The sequence below is a fragment of the Pelmatolapia mariae genome, linkage group LG7 (genome assembly GCF_036321145.2).
Source record: "Pelmatolapia mariae isolate MD_Pm_ZW linkage group LG7, Pm_UMD_F_2, whole genome shotgun sequence".
Taxonomy (NCBI): domain Eukaryota; kingdom Metazoa; phylum Chordata; class Actinopteri; order Cichliformes; family Cichlidae; genus Pelmatolapia; species Pelmatolapia mariae.
The window spans coordinates 43,235,217-43,252,667 of record NC_086233.1 but is presented as its reverse complement, the minus strand read 5'-3'; the positions used below and the strand labels follow the sequence as shown (position 1 = coordinate 43,252,667).

The 17,451-nt window shown below is 37.7% G+C and overlaps 1 protein-coding gene across 1 annotated transcript; it reads left to right on the top strand.

Moving 5' to 3' along the window:
- The first annotated feature begins 401 nt into the window (after positions 1-401).
- On the top strand, positions 402-17,021 carry scamp2 (secretory carrier membrane protein 2). The gene is made up of 9 exons (XM_063480979.1): positions 402-519; positions 9,323-9,400; positions 9,680-9,745; positions 11,127-11,238; positions 11,805-11,933; positions 12,185-12,344; positions 12,841-12,942; positions 14,326-14,443; positions 15,232-17,021. Exons 1-9 carry the CDS (start codon positions 463-465, stop codon positions 15,379-15,381), a joined length of 972 nt encoding a protein of 323 aa, XP_063337049.1. The 5' UTR covers positions 402-462; the 3' UTR covers positions 15,382-17,021.
- Positions 17,022-17,451: the final 430 nt, after the last annotated feature.

The following is a 17,451-nucleotide window of genomic DNA, read 5'->3' as shown; positions in this document are numbered from 1 at the left end:
TATTCAGATATTTAGTCGTAAGTGACTTATATGTATGTATATATTGTATATATTGTGCTATTTCTTACTTCTTGTTTTGTCTGTTTTTGTTACTGTTTGTACTGGAGCACTGTAACCAACATAATTTCCCCTAGGGATCAATAAAGTATTCTGATTCTGATTAACAATTGCACAATATAGTGAAGTAAGATAGAAACAAGGTTAACATGTAGGTAAAGAAAATAAGTAATAATAATAAAAATGATAAGAAATAACAACTGGAATTTGCTTTTAATCTCAAACGGCGCCGAGAGGGGTTGCAGGTGGCGCGCTTTGATTACCTGCGCATCATTTGACGCACACGTCATCGTCCAGCTGGCTCAGTGCGCATGCGCTTTAAACTTTATTCGAGGAAGTGGTAGGACAGGCACCAGAAGCGATAGGGAAGAGTTTGTTGTTAACTCCACCTTCAGAGAAGACAAAATGTCGGAATTTGATAACAACCCGTTCGCAGATGCTGCCAGCGAAAACCCTTTCAATGTAAGTACGAGGACTGAGATTATAAGGCGCAGTCGGTGACATATCAAACGGCGGCAGTTAAACGGTAGCCAGCACGCCAGGAAACTTGTTGGGTGGATGTCGGGGCGGGGACCTACGTCTTTGAGGATTGCAACCATTTGGCAGGAAGTGTGACTGACAGGTTTTTAACCAATCACGTGGCTTTTTTGTACAAGGGCTGGGTATCCTGTGGGTTTAGTTGCAGGAAGTTAAACTTGAAATGTGTGTCAAATATATTTTTAAGCCACAGTACCTCTTTTCTGCTTCCTTCGGAAGATAATGTACATTTTTGTGTGTATTTCTAATGTCTTAGACGTGATTTGTGATAGTTCTGGTGGTTTGTAATGTGACGTTTATCGAAACTGCTGGTTTTCTCTCCACAAAGAGCTTCTAGCATACAGGATGTCTGGTAGTAGGCCAGTTGTTTGTGGAAATAGGAACGTCCTTCCTTCACTTTAAAATATTAAAATGGGCGAGCGACAAAATAAGGTCTTTCTTTATATGCACTGAAATAATATATAGTTATATGAACAGATTTATAGTAGGAAAGCCTACTGGGAATGTTCTTATCCTCATGTTCCCATACATTTTTCCCTGGATAAATGTTCAGAAATAGTGAGAGTAAGAGTGTTTAGTTGCTATGTCTTTATAGATTTTCTTTTGTTCCCTTGCACTAAAATGGGTTAATAACAGAAACAAGCCCAGAATTTCACATTTGGCCATTAATGTTTCTGTTGGCTTTTTAACAAAGACGTGTTGAAGCTTTGAGGGGTATACTGTGAAAGAAGTTAAACACAGCCAGGTTTTCTTAGTGTTAGCTGGCTTGACAAAACCTAAAACCCTAGTCTGAGGTAGTAGGGATCACAGTGGTGGTTACTGCTCCGGACAAGGTTATGTGTTCAGTCTAAGTTACCAAGGTAATTTGGCCAGTTATGAAGAGAGCCACTTTTGAGACACAAGAAACTGTGACGTTAAGTTTGACATAGCTCACTGACCCATTAATTGTACTTTACAGTACACTCAGGAGCTAGAATTATTTGCCATTCATAAAGGAAGTATGGAAAAGTGTCCTTGGGCAATTTTACCTCCATTATTGCCTAGTCCTCATCTGAAATTGAAAATGAATTAATAGAAAGTAACAGAAGTCATAGAAAAAGACAAGTAGAATAAAGTACAATGTGAATATGTGTGTGAAAAGGAAGACGTGGCTTTTAGTCTTTAAGTGCTTTGAGTACTCAGTAAGGGTAGACAACCCCTTTAAATGCACCAGTCTATGATTTAATATTATGCCAGCCAAGAAAAAGGATGAAAATGAAATAAATGGCTGACACAGGGGCAGCAGCAGTTAGGGAGACTCTGACATTGATTAATCCCTAATGTAAGTTACGCTTTAAAAACCTAGTTTTTGTCACTGTGTCTCATACTCCTTTAACACAGTTTTTAACACACAGAAGTTTCAAACCCAACAATGGAAGAGCATCAATTTAAAAATGTTAACCATCATCTTTTGCTTGTTATTTTTTATCCATATATATGTATATATAAGAATGAATGATTTATTGTACATGTGTATGTACATGCAGGGAAACAGTCCTTTTATATCAGGTTTTCTCTTTTTCTTTCACGGAAACCTTTGAAGTCTGTCAGGAATTATCTCACATTCCATAACTTTTCTTTTTTTTTTCTCTAGGACATGAGCTAGATATGTTAGCCTAGTTTCTGCAGTAGTAAAGAACCTGTTTATGTTTTCCATCTTTCCTTCTTATTATGCAATATGAAATTCATAAAGTAAAAAAAAAATTAAAGGCTGAACCTGTCATAACTCTCCTTATTTAACAGTTTTGAAATGAAGTGTAACATTTTAGTAACAGTGGCCATTCTTGAAAATGTAGAATTAGATAAAATACAACATAAAAGGTGAATAGAAACTTAGCAGATTAATCACAATGGCTTGATCATGATATCAGATTTGAATACCCGCATAGATAAGTGGGTGTTTGCATCTGTTAACACACATGTGCTGTTGTTAGGGTTTTTCAATTCTACCAAATGTTAAGAAATCCATCTTATTGCAGAGAGAGCAACAGTTTACAGGAGCATTCAGAGTTCAAGGTCCAACCAGGCCTCACATTTAGTGTGACATATTTAACAGTGAATTGCTCTTATCACACTCCAAATCAAAACCAATGACCTGCGGGTACTATTCTGTGTAAGATTTAAGTGGCATTATGCTTTTACAGTATTGCAGAATGGAACTTTTGTTATCTCAAGTGTTCAATAGGTGTGACGTCAGTGGAGACTTCTGTTTGTTTGGTGGGTGGACTGGATAAATACCCTAGTAGCAGCTGGAGTATAATATGTACTCTGAAAAGCAGTTCTATTCATAAAAGCTCGCTGTCTGTGGTCACATTGAATATTTAACATGTTACCAACCTTTTGAAAGACTTAAAGAATATTAAAAATATTAAAATGTGCATGTTTGTGGACTGCAGACTGCACTATGTTGCTTTTTTTCCCTGTAGGCCTTTCTGAGCATGTACTTCTATCATTTGTAGCACTGTGTGGCTGTGGTATCTAAATTATTATTTTTGGGCCTTTGCCAGACAGACGCAGTGAAGATGTTTACAGGTGGGAATGTTTACAGGTGTGTCACTTTCCTATGGTTAGGAAAGCAGATAGAGAAAGGGGAATACGTGCAACAAAGTGCCGTGGGTTGGAGACTAACCCATGCCATACTGCATTTGGTCACCTGCTCACCCAGTGAGCTAAACCGGCGCTCCATGGCTGTGGTATCTAATGTAAAAAGTAGTAGTAGTAGTATCCAGCTGCTGTTTTGAAATGGCCACACCTAGGCAATCAGCAGTTATGAGAGCATGTCCGGTTTCCTTGTACAGAGACGTTAAAGTCACTGTATTATTTTTGTATTAAAATATGCCATGTTTATCTGTCATCTATATACAGTACGCAGTTTTCCATATATCAGCATATATGGAAAACTCCATCTTTGTATGTCTGTCTATTGTTTTGAAGATGCTGTCCTCTTGTTTGAGGCTTGTCCCAGCTCGATTTTCATTTCAGAGACTGTGTAAGTTTGCTGTCATCAGTTACTTTATTCACTGCTGTCGGTTTGTCTCTCTAAAGGATGTATAATAAGCCACTCCTCGCTGTTTACTAAGCATATGTTTTTTACCTGTGCAATTAGGTAAAGACGTTTTGCATGAGAGCCTTTGAATATCTTTGCAGGCAACAAGCAGTTGCCTGCAGAGATATTTTACATTTCGTAAAATGTATCATGGGTCATTTAAGTTGGGTTTAGAGGTTAATTCCATTCACCCTTTTTCCCTTTATATTGCTAGCTGTTGATCATCTCACTCAGACGTCTCTATGTTGCCGTCTGGGAATGTTTACAGGTGTGTCACAAGCACATATTAACGAGCAGGCGAGCTCTTATCACACTGTTGGTGAGTGACGTGTCACGTAGTCATGTGAAGTACTCGTTCCGTCTACCTTTTAAAGGAAGGACTGATTGTCCCAGATTATTGAAGTGATTCTGGAAGTTGTTACTGTGTCATAGTTTGTTTTGTTTTTGATCACCCACCGAGTTCACACAAACTTGCAGATGCAGCATTTCTCAGGACTGCATTGTACACCAGCATTACCAAATAAAAGCTTAGTTGTTACAATATGTTCTAGTGTAAATATTAGATATTGGTGTATATATATGTGTTTTAGATGTTTCTTTTTATGTGCCAGTCTGGGATTATCTCTGAGACCTTGTCAGAGTAATTTACAGCACAGTTTCAGGTTCTTACAGAACATCACAGGCTGTTGAGTTACATTCAAACCTTTTATAAGGAATGTTTTAATGAGGACAAGGTATGAGTCTACATATGCGCAAGTTACATTTTACAACATAGTAGCAACCACCACACCCTATCAGTAAATTGTGTATTTCATATATGTATATGACAGTGGTTATAGCTACTGTTGCATAACCCTCTGCTTTCTGAATTTTAAATATTGACATTTTGACTGCTGCCATGTTGGTATGTTGCTGAAATCGAGACCTGGAGTAGACAAAGGTCATTGGGAGGGTTGCAAACACAATATGTAATAATCTGTGCCAAATCAAATATGCATATCCTTCCACTGTAACTCACATTTTGAGTAAACCTCAAGTGGCCATTAAAAGAACTGCAGTTTTTAGAACTTGTTCAAAGAACTGACTAGGGCTCCAAATTAGAGATGGACCGATCCGATATTATGTATCGGTATCGGTCCGATACTGACCTAAATTACTGGATCGGATGTTGGAGAGAAATATAAAATGTAATCCGATCCATTAAATATCAAAAAAGCACCTCACAAAACTTGCGACATGGCAAAACTCGGCTAATAACCGTAGCACGTTGGAGCAGTATGCATCACGTGATAGAGCGGCTGTGGCGTGCCAGACCTGTCGGCGGTCTGGTTGAGTATTTGGAACCTCGCTACCAAACCGGCATTTCATCTCCGAGAAAGTTATCCCAGAGAGAAGTAAAGCAAGTGTGTAAGTTCATCTCTGAATGTTTGTAAAGCATTCCAGCGTTAAGCTTAACAACCGATATATGGAGCGACTGCCTCTTCTCTCTCCCTCCCTCTCCTGCTGCTACTTCAATCGTGAAACTGATCAATGATCAGCTGATCGGCTTTTCTGTTGCGAGTCCGTCTCTCTTGTTTGTTTATCGCCCACTTTGCACCAGAAAGAGGAAACCAGCGGCTGAACAACAGCAGCACATTTAAGCTTGATAAGCTGTTGTTAGAATTTATTTAATATTACTTTCTAGACCAGGATCCTTTTCTACGTAGCTGACGGCTGGTAACTGTGCAGGGGCGGATCTAGCAAAGTTTAGCCAGGGGGGCCGATAGGGCATGAACAGGGAAAAGGGGGGCACAAAGACATACTTTTCTTTCTTATTCTCATTTAAAATGTCTAGCTTTTAATAATTAATTATCTGAACCTTACACCCAAAGTTTTAATCTGATGTAAAATGTATAGAAGTCCATTACTGTATATAGTATATTATATACTATTAAGTCTAATATACCCTAGTAAGCTATAGTACTTTTTCCTTTGGGAAGGTACCATCTGTGCAGTCTGCAGTTCTGTTGAAGAAAGATGTTGAATCTATTTAATTATTCTTGAAAAATAATTTATTTCTGTGCATTTTTTTTCACACTGAATCAAATTAAAGTTGATTACGTCGATTAAGCATCATGAGGTGGGGGGTGGTTCCCTATTTTATTTTATTTTTTTGCTGGGAGTTTGCAACCCTATTAGTTAGGTTGCTTACTCATTAAAATACCAGAATAGGGTGGATGGAGTAGGTTTAAGTTTATTAGATTGATCAGTATTCCTGAACTATGAAATATTTTGGGTGCAGTGTATTTTTTGCATACAGGTATAACAGAATAGCTTTAGTGTTGTTGTTTTTTTAAAACTTGAGTTTGAACTTATACAAAATGTGGCAAGATATTAAAAAACAGTTTTCTTGATTAAAAAACACACTATATCGGATTAATATCGGTATCGGCCGATATCCAAATTTATGATATCGGTATCGGTATCGGACATAAAAAAATGGTATCTCTACTCCAAATACAAAGAGTGTCTGACTCCATTGCCCAGCCCTCTGAAGAATCCAGATATCAAAGGGAGATTCATAGAAATCAAGGCTCAGATACTTTCCCTACTGAAAGATGTGAAAAGCAGGCCAGAGGTTGCACCACCATCAGAAAGAAGCTGGTTCAGCCTATGTTGTGTGGCGTGTCTGCTCAAGACACGTCCATGGAGCAGACAGTATGGAGTTTCTGTTCATCCTCTGTAAAGAAAGCATGAACAACCTGTTGAAGTACACAGGATATGGAAACACAGCAGGACTTCTTGCAGCTCGACTGGGACTCTTCTGACTAGGACACAGGAAAAGAATACAAACCTGCTAACTCAGTTTTGTGATAACCTCTTCACTGGTTATGTAGGTTATAGTTATTGAACCTTTTGGGGGGAAAAAAATCTCTCCAATCTACCTGAAGACATCTCTGATTCAGACTCTGACTACTGCTGCTGAACAACTAGGCCAAGTTTTCCAGACTGAGCCTACGGGCCCCACCCCCGACACATCTTGAGCTGTGTCCCATTTTAAGACCTGGATTTTTTTTTTTGATAGATCCACAAAGCTGGTATTTGTAGCTGGGCTGAATTTGAGCCTTTATTCTGAGCGAACTGCTGAGTGTAGAGGTGTGTCCAAAAACTTCAGGTACTGGATCAGGGAATCTCATCGTCGTCAGGAAATTGCTATAGATTGGAGAGGAGAAAAAAAGCAGAAATAATTGTGTGGGACACTGGGACAAGTGGTAGCAAACAGTAGCTGAAGCTGTGTCAGGAAGATGGAGAACAATAAAATATTTGTGTAAGTTTAATTGAGATTGTAATTTTGCTTTGCAGGGTCTCTTTGGTTTTCCTTACCGATATTGACTGACAACCACTTAAGTACAAATACAAAAGGACAATTTGCAATTAAGCTGTTGGCACATCCTAGAAATCTTACCGTCTTCCTTTCAAATAGGACAGACCCTTGTTGAATTACATCACGACACATGCGTGTTACATCACAGGAGGCTCCAGAGACCCTGTTGGGCTGAAGTGGAGTCATGTATGGCAGGAACTCACAGTTACTGTTGTAGTTTTGGTGCGAATAAAAATTTCCTGGTACCTTTTTTTTCCCCCTCATTTTTTTTTGTATGCCAATATAAAATGCATAATTTAAATTAGAGCTGGGCGATAGAACGATAACGATATGTATTGCGAAATAACTTTTTCTCGATAGAAAAATTAAACTATTGCGATAGGCCTCATCTCTCTTGTCCTCTTAAAAAAAAGAAAAAAAAGAACAGCCAATCCAAATTAAGTAGCGCAGAGCCGAACCAATCACAGCCGCAGCGTCACGTCACGTGACTTGTTACATACGGCACAAGTGCCAAGGCGCACATGTGTATTTGTTTTTGCAGCCGGGCTGCCCAGGTAATGAAGGAAATGAGTTTGCCGACTAGAGAAAAATCAACCGAGAGCGTGAGCGAAGGTTACCGAAGAAAAAACCGATGATGGTTCCAATGCCGGAGAGATTGTCGAACGGAAGGGCCATAGAAGTTCCGTAGTGTGAAGGTATTTCGGCTATTTCAAGTCTGACAAAAAACAGAGTAGCGCGCACTGTAAATTGTGCCGAAAGCAAGTCTGGAAATACAATAAACCGGTGCATGCTCAATCTCTGACTGAAAGCACTAATTCGTCATTCGGCTTTTGTCAGACTAAAGTAACTGTTAAAACTGTTTGAAAAGCTAAGCTATACAACAAGCAGAGATTGAGAATTTCCTTTTAGTTCCAGTTTATTTGATATTGACAAAAGTTAGTCAATTTTGTCTGTTCTTCTGTAAAACGAACTAAGATTTATTTTTTAGAATTAATATTTTGTTTCTAAGTGGAATTGACAATTTAGTAGTCTGTTTTGTTTGTTCTATTTTGAAACTTAAACGCTTTAGCGGCTGCCTTTTGTGTAGTTTGCAATATTTGCCTTTATTTATCTGAAACTGAAGTCTCATGTTCCTTAAGTACATCTACCCTGTTGAACTTATTATGGGAAATAAATATTTTAATTAAAACAAGCTGCTAATTATTTCACATTTTACTTGTGAGCAACGGCACATTTAAATCTTACAAATATAGTTATTTGGCTTATATCGTGATATATATCGTTATCGCCTGAAATGAAAAAAACATATCGTGATATGAAAAAATCTTATATCGCCCAACTCTAATTTAAATTTTTGGTCATGTGTTGGGATGCCACAAGCTGCCAAAATAGTGTCATCATCTGGTGCAGACATCAAAACATGCTTTCTAGTTTTTTATTTTAGATTTAGGTTGTGCTTTACAGTTTCAATTCCTTAATAAAAAGGTTTATTGGAGGAAGAAAACTGTATGTGTATATAATGTTTTTAAGCCTTTAAAAGGTCTCCAAAAGGTCTTAAAAGGCTTTGAGAGAAATCTATAATTGCGTGCATGTGTGTAAAATGTATTGAACTGTATTGATGGAATTTATCAGGACCAAAGTCCTGACTTTCTTTTCTCAGACGTGTCAAAATAAGCAGTGCCTTCTCATATTAAGGAGAGTGGTTAAATCAATAGTGAGCTCACTAGAGTCATTTAATGATTACCAGTGCTTCTCCAGGGGTAATATCACCAGGAACCTCAGAGGTTATTGCTGGATGTTATTGTACTTTACTTTATGACTTTGGCAAAGCATGATACGAGATTTCATAATCTCGGCTTCCTTTTTTATTTTTTGAGGGTTGCTTTCAGTATTTCAGGAAATGGTAAATCTTATAACAAAGAGTTCTTCTGGAGAGAAAATGAACAGCACTAAATGAATTTCTTCTTTGTAGATTTTAAGTCAAGCATCTCTAAATAAACTTGATATTCTTGCAAGACGGTTCAGTTAAGCCATGTAAATGCACTTACCTCTCATAGCAGCTCACCACACCTGGTACAAGAGGCCTCTTTTTCATTACTGTATAGCACCTACACTTATTTCTGCAGCTTTTGACTAAAAGATAAGAAATACTTCCAAGCTGTCATCATAGACAGAAATTGGATCTAAAATGTATTTGTAGATTTTCAGGTGACCCATTACTATTTGCTGCATGGAGAAAAGTTGATAAAGATGAGAACATGTTTTTATTGTTTTTCCAGGATCCCTCTGTCACTCAGGTGACAAAGTCAAACATCGAACCAGTTGACCAGTACAACCCTTTCTCTGCTCAACCCAATGTAAGACATCTGGAAGCTACATTTTCTACTCATTTTGTTGGTTTTGAAACCATTTGATGGTGTCTTATCTGCACATTTCCTCATTATTTCATTTTCCTGTCAAAATATTGTATCTTTTGTTTTTTCTCACCATCTTTCAGGTCACCATTTCAATTTTTTGGTCTTCTTGGCCTGCTTATGTCACCATTCCCTTTATCTTCTTAGCCTTGTTTTCCTGGTATTCCTTCTCTTTTACGGGTTGCATTTGAATCTTTTGTTTGCTTATTGTTGTTTTTTTAGGATGGACTAGCGGCTCACACCACATCTCCTGCTGTGCTACAGCCATCTACAGAGCCCAGTCCACAGGTGAGAATTTATACCAAACACACCACTTATATGATTAAAAAAAATGGTTTCATGAAGGTGAATGAGCAGGTGTGGGTGAGATTTTATAACAATCTCACATTATTATTGCACAAATATGTGACCTCACTCTGTTTTTTCAGTTGATGGATGGTGGGAATTATGAGATTGAGATACATCGAAGCCCTAATTGACAACAAAGAGCAGAATAAGACTCAGTTGCAGTTTACTGAAGCTGTAAGACAGCCCCAGTCTGCCAGGAGAGGTTGGCTAATGCTAACATTGTGCAAAGCAAGCTAAAAATACATCTGGAAATAAAACATTTTTGAGAGCAACTCAAACCTACTGTAGAAGACCACTACATCTAAGCCAAGATGAGCAAGACCATTTATTGAAATTCAATAAATACATTTAAAAAATTCAGTTCTTATGCTAGGTCTAGATGTCACAGATGGGCTCTTAATCACATATTCCTATTGCAGCACATTTAGAAGAACTCATAATAACTATGATGACAATTGGATGTTATTTAGTGACAGTGTGAATGGAGGTGTGCATTTTGTCTTGCCCTCTGTTGTGCACTGGGTACTAAAAGTTTGGAAACCACTAAGAAAGAGTATTTTCTTAAGTTCCAATTCTACTTATCCTGCCTGTAGCCGTTTCTTTTACTCAAAGCCATTTAGTTGCTACATCGAACTAAATGTCCAAACCTTATTTTGCCAAAAAGATCACAAAACTGAGCTTTTAATGTAATTTCTCTACATGATAAAGTCAGACTTAAGGCATAATCCTACCTGCCAACTATTCTAGTCTAGCAACATCTGATTCAAAGGATAAAATGTTTAGAAATGGCATTTTTTGGCAACACGTGGCTCATTTTAGAATTCTAAAATAACTGGATGTGTCTAAAGGGCAATCTGTCCCTTCAGACTCTCAGTATGGTCCTTACGTCAGGATGTGTGGTTGCTACACAATCATCTACTCACTTTACACATTATTATAATGAAGCTCTTTGTTCTGTCCTATAAATATTCATGAATAGCAAAACAGATCACCTGCGTCCTACCTCTTCCTGGCAAGTCAGAGATCAGATATGATAACCATGAATATGTATTTCCTGTAATATGTCATTTAAAAGTCACGTACACCCTTTTAGATGCCTGTGAAAACAGATGCAATTCAGAGTGTTTATTGAAGTGGCTCACAGCGACTCATTGCTGTCTTGGGTGTTAAAAACTGAAACTAGAAAGCTTATATGTGAAGTGAATCATTTCTGCACCGTTTCCCTGCTATTTGCATGAAATCTGAATCTCCTGACAGTGGCTTAGATAATTTTCTGTGCATCTAATGTGGTGGTTGAGTGAAGCGTTTCCTCCTTTTTCAGGCAACTGCTGCTGCAGCTCAGGCCAACCTGCTGAGGCAGCAGGAAGAGCTGGAGAGGAAAGCTGCCGAGCTGGACCGCAGAGAGCATGAGCTACAGAGCAGAGGCCCGACAGGTCATTAAAAACAAAACTCCTCAGCACAGCGCCCTGATAACGGACAATGATTTGCAACGTGTGCATTATGTACCAAAGACAAATATAAAACTACATCCTTGCACACACTGGCTTTTTTTTTGTTTTGTTTGTTTTTTGGCTCTGATATTGATATCAATAGGTCTGCAAAGAGCTATAACAATAATATGAAGATCATTATCTGTTAATTATCAACTCTGGTGAATGACTGAATGTCTGGTGAAATGTGTCTTCATGTGCTGCATCTGCTGATGCAAACTTGCGGTGATAAGTTTTTAGTTTAGTTTAAAAAGCAGATGCTTAGATAGGTTTATGTAAACAGTGCAGTTATGTTCCAGAGGCACAGCAGTGACATTATCCAGCCTGCTTAGGTAGGAATGCTGCTGTACATTGACTCCCACACACTTGAGTAAATGACTCAGATGAATGTGTCAGTATTTTAAAAATAACCACCGATTGCTTGTTGTTAAACTCTATTCGTGCTCATGATATATCTGCTGTCTTGTATTTATAGTTTGCCATGCTGATATTATCTCTTGACTCGACAGGTAAAGAGAACAACTGGCCTCCACTTCCAAAGTTCTTCCCCATCAAACCATGTTTTTACCAGGACTTCTCAGAGGAAATCCCCCCAGAGTACCAGAGAGTCTGCAAGATGATGTACTACCTCTGGATGTGTAAGCACATTACATTTTTAGGGGGGCGGACATTGGAAGTCTGAGAAGTAAAAACCTTTCGGGAAGGTTTGAAGCTCTGAATCTGTGTCAAAATGTACCTTAAAATCACTTCTTAACAACACCGGTTGGTGTGATGGGAAAAACACTCCAGCCAGTACTGTTTAGTTTTTTTTCTTCTTTGCTGTATACATACATGATACTGAAATTCTCACTAGAATACAATCACTGACTCTCTCTACTGTCGTCCTCAGTCAACTGTGTGACTCTGTTCCTCAACCTGCTGGCATGTTTGGCTTTCTTCACCACGGCTTCAAGCAATGGTGTGGACTTTGGTCTCTCCATTCTCTGGTTCATCCTCTTTGCTCCCTGCTCTTTCCTCTGCTGGTACCGACCAGTCTACAAGGCCTTCAGGTGAGTCCCCCCATCATGAAAGGTACTGTATGCATCATTTGACCCCGTGTGTGGACAGTGATGTGTGTTTTTAAGAACTCTGTTTAAAAGGCATTTTTTTCATCTGAATTTTACAAACGTTTACAGGCGTGTACATTAATGCATTAGCTTTTGAAATGTTTGTTCCCAAATGAATTGTGTATAAATTTAACAAAAAACCCTGTGAGTTTATTTTTAAGTTTCGATCAACTGCTGTGAACAAAAAGAAAAATGCCTGATAACTTTGATACTTTTTGTTACAATGATAATGCTTCTGCGCCAAATGTATTCGCTTTGCCTTGTAATTTTTGTGCTGTCACAGTGTGTATTTCACACATTACATTTATATTACAGCGTTGCCATGGTAAAGACTTGCACTTGCATATGTCACTTAAATTCATATAACTGTACTCCTGATATAAATGTGTTTTCTAAGTCTGAAAGTTTAATGGATGTTTTTTTTTTCCTATTTTTTCAGGACTGACAGCTCCTTCAGCTTCTTCTTCTTCTTCTTTGTGTTTTTTTGCCAAGTGGTAGTCTTCATCATCCAGTCAATAGGCATACCCCACTGGGGCAACAGGTGAGTGTCATGTATGTCCTATTTTTCAATAAAAAACTTTAGTTTTCCAGATGGCTTCTTCAAAAGTAAATATGTGGGCATTACGTTTATGGTTTTTAAGCATATACTTGAAATAATATGTTAAGGATATAATCAATTTAGGCTTGTTGGGTTAGCTTTTTTTTATTACCCTCTGCAAATTTCAAATAAATTTTTTTAAACGCTAAGGCATCTGTATTTAATTACATATCTGGATAAATAAAGCTTATATTAGTCCACCATGTTATGGTAGATATATGCATTGCATGAAAATAAATCAGAGTCCTATTTCAAGTTCAGTTTGTGCATCTTCATCACAAACCACAGACATTTTGGATATAAAGATTTAAATAAATAAAATAAAGATTATATATAAATAAAGTAACAGTTATTTCATATTCTGTTGGCGGCTTTCGTGAAATTTAGAAGTTTAAAAAACTATTTTTAAACACCAGAAATTGCAATAAGTATATTTTAAGTTCAAGTTCGAACAAATGTTATAATTTAACATATAATTTTGACAGAATAATTATGTTTATATTAATATTAATTCATAGTATGTATGAATTTCATAAGAGCTCATGAATAGATAATAAAATAACTGGTTTCACGGGAGTATTCAAGTTGTGATCGTGTCCCTCTGACTGACAAAGTGTTTTGTGTGCTTGTGATTTGTTGCGTTAAATAATCAGAACTATTACCGGTCATTTGGCCTGTCAGCTGCCGTCCTCTCTCTTTCCTTCATTTTCTGCAATCTTTCATCTCTTACGACAGAAACTTTCCATTCTTCAGCCTCTAGCCTGCTGCCTCTCTGTCTGCTGGTAACTCTGTAAGTTTCTGCTGCTTGCAATCTGTTACCCCACCATTTCTTTGTTCTCTTTTCCCAATCTAAGTGTGTTTCAGCTTAAACTGCATCAGAATATGGTGTCATAACCTCTGCTCTTTAACCAGTGATCCATTTTAAATACTAACCTTTTCCTTTTCCTATTTTTTACTTTTGTTGTTTTTTTTTCCTTTTTTCCTATTTTTTTAAACGTCTTAATATTGCAATCAAATTAATTATAAATGTATTAAAGTCAAACGCAGTTTTAAAGGTAAAAAGGAGAATAAGAGCAGCAGAAAATGAGGGCAGTCCTGTTTATTTATTTCATGTTAATTATTTAACCAGAAAGTGGTTGGCATTTGTTTTTGATTTTGTCCGGCTGCTTCTGAAACACACATTCCTCTCCTCTCCTCAAATCTAATATAGCAGGGTACATGTGTGCCGAATGTACCTGCATAGAAATGTTTCCTTCTGTTGAATACAATTTTAAGTTTCACTGATGCTGTTCATAAGATCACCTAAAACTCTGCTGTTTGTTCCAGTGGTTGGCTCTCTGCATTCACTGTCATCAGTGAACACCGTGCAGTGGGAATCATCATGATCATAGTGGCCATCCTCTTCACTTTGTGCGCTGTGATGTCTGTCATCCTGCTCAAGATGGTAAGAGTTGCCTCACTTTTCTTTTCTTTTTTCAATTTTCTTCAGAACAGATTTTTATCTCTGGTTATTTTACTTGTTGAGTCACTAATCAACAGTTGGCAGATGTCAGTGTTATGTTATGGTTGATTTTTGGTTAATACCAGTGCAAATCCTTCAAGTGCACCAATCATGACGAAATGGAATTCCAGCCATTTATTCATTCTGAAATGTGTGTCCAGTTCAGGAGCCTATCCCAGCCCTATGCTTCTAATAGGGCAAGAAGCAAGGTAGATCCTGGACAGGTCACCATTGTGTCACAAGGCTAACACAGAGAGAAAGACAGTCATTCACACTCACATCTAAGGCATTTTTAGAAATGCAACATGCTTATCTCTGGACTGTGGGAAGAAACCAGTGTATCCAGAGAGAAACCCATCTGGCCAGCATGTTTGAACCAGGAACCCTCTTGTTGTGCTGCCTGCTAAATTCAATTTAGAAAAAAATAAAAATTCTACTTCATTGTTGTAGCACCAGATCAAAACAGTCATTGCAAATTGCTTTATATTAGAGAGAAGACTAAATCAGTCGATCCCCTGTGAGCAGTACTTGGTGATTTTTAATAGGAAGAGACCTCATGCAGTACCAGGCTGAAGCAGGATTTATTTTCCAGCAGAGGTAGCTTGTTTGGTGTCTGCTCCCAAAAAGGGATGACCTGCCTGCTTGAGACAGTATAATTGTGCAGTGTGTCACAATCGCAAATTGTCATAACTGTTTAAACAGCAATTTTCTCATAATTTCTTCCTCCTCAGGTCCACAGCATGTACCGGCGTACTGGGGCCAGTTTCCAGAAGGCGCAGCAGGAGTTCTCTCAGGGCGTCTTCACCAGTAAAACCTTCCAAACTGCCGCTGCTGGAGCAGCCTCCTCTGCTGCACAGGGAGCCTTCCAGGCAAACAACTAATGGTCGATTTAGCTAAACTGAGCTTGTTTAGCAGGTCAATGTCTGTACATTATCAGGTCTGGATAATTAATTAAACTAAAGCTGAACAAATGAGATGACACGCACCAATCTAGAAGTGATACTTCCTCCAGCCTTTTGAAGCCATCGGCCAGATTTCTGGAAATAATAATTTGACCTCATAATGTACAGACCCTGAGCCAGGTTAAGCTCCTTCACCCTTCACCATTAGCATTTCCCTGTATCTCCTTTTGCTTGTCACTTTCAGTGTGTGCCATGCAGAGTTGGATCGTCTGAAGTGGGTGTTTAAAAAAAAAAAAAAAAAAAAGCAAGCAGTGGAGGGAAAGTGCAAACTGGAGTGTAAAACATGAAGTTGACTCAGTGCTATTTCAGCATGTCTTGTACATAAAATATAAATATTTTATATTTCATGTGGGTGCAGTGAGCTTGCGGTCCTCCACACTGATGGAATATCCTGTAATATAAATAAGATGAAGTGTTTGTCATTGATTGACATGTATTTTGTCCTGGAAGCATATCTCTTTGCTTTTGTTTGCTGCACGTTTTCAGTCTAATGAGGAAGAAATGGATCTGATAGATCATGCTAATTGTAATCTGTGTGGCCTTAAAGTTTTGGATATTCCTTGGATGTTATTGCAGAAAATGACTTAAACCTGGAGTAAGATGATCTTGGTAGTTAGCTCATGATTTCTACATAACCAATCGCATCTACAGAGGAAACCACATCGCTCCACATCATTTCATGCTTGTACTCAGATTTTCTTAATCTAATTCGGCAGCCTGAGGTTCTAATGTCCTTTTTTTTGTTTTTTGTTTTTCTCCAGCCGAATATTCTTGCTGGACTGGTAATATTTACAAATGTTATCAGGATCACATTCATTTTTTTCTTATTTTTTAGCAGCTTCAGCTATGTCTTCTCACTACCTTGTTTAAGAGATGTTTCTAAGGAAACCAAACGAGTACTGAATATAAAAATGGAACATTTTTCTGATAAAATAAGTAGATCAACATTTCATATAGATTCTTTAATGGACTGAGTCCATCCAACCTAGAGTATTTTTTTTAATTTACTAACATTTAATGCAGGAGGAATGTTAGAAAATTTGCCATGATTTTTATTTTTTAAACGGTGTGAATATTTAACAACAATCAGAAAGTAAGTCGGGCATTCTGATTTCTGAGAAATCGGATATGTATCCGATTAGATATATACCAAAGCAGTGTGAATATGATACATTTCATCCTCCTCAGAACAGATCCAGTTTCAGTAAACAGCTGCGGTATTTTCATTTCTTCTTGGAAATGGTGGAACATCTTCCTTGTATTCCTGTAACTGGTCCACTGAGCTCTAAATTATTTGTGTGCTGGTGTATATTTTCTACCTGATTTCATGTATTAAAAAGCATGCGTATGTGTGTGTGTTTATTGATTGTACTGTTTCAAAGCATCAGCTTGGATGTAACATGTTCCTAAATGACAAGTGCAAATTTGAATGTTTTTTATGACGTTCCTGCACTGCATAACGGTCTGATTGGAGGTTTGAGCTTATTTACACTATGTATAGTAAATGTGGTTTTAAATTCACACATTTCTGAATGCAGATCCGGATTTTGTATTTTAGCGTCTATTAAAATGCTTTGCTTTCATTTAAAACTGTTTTCCTTACTTTCCTTTTTTAAGTTTTACAGAACATTTACTTTTTTTCCCCTAAGTTTTAAATCTAATTTGAGTCAAGTTAACAAATACACTAGACTGATGAGGCCTGCTGTAATGAGTGATTTGATGATGGTGGCACTGATTTTAAAAAAATCACAGGAGGCTGAGCTGGAGGTGGTAGAGTTGAAGATCTCAAGACGTGCACTGGGAGTGACCAAGTGCAACAGGATTTGATCTGAGTATATAAGAGCGATTGAGCAATATGGAGACAAAGTTTAAGTCACAGTTGAGAAGGTTTGGACATGTGGAGGGTGGATGGTGGATATAAACAAAAGACTTTCGTACATCTGGACTCAATAAAGTACCGGTATATGTTATCTAAAAAGTAACTGGTTA

What these genes read in the sequence shown, in the direction of transcription:
- scamp2 (XM_063480979.1), top strand. Translation starts at nt 463, where the DNA reads ATGTCGGAATTTGATAACAACCCGTTCGCAGATGCTGCCAGCGAAAAC. An exon ending in GATGTACTACCTCTGGATGT is followed by an intron (nt 11,934 to 12,184) that starts GTAAGCACATTA and finishes TGTCGTCCTCAG; the next exon opens with TCAACTGTGTGACTCTGTTC. An exon ending in CCAGTCTACAAGGCCTTCAG is followed by an intron (nt 12,345 to 12,840) that starts GTGAGTCCCCCC and finishes CTATTTTTTCAG; the next exon opens with GACTGACAGCTCCTTCAGCT.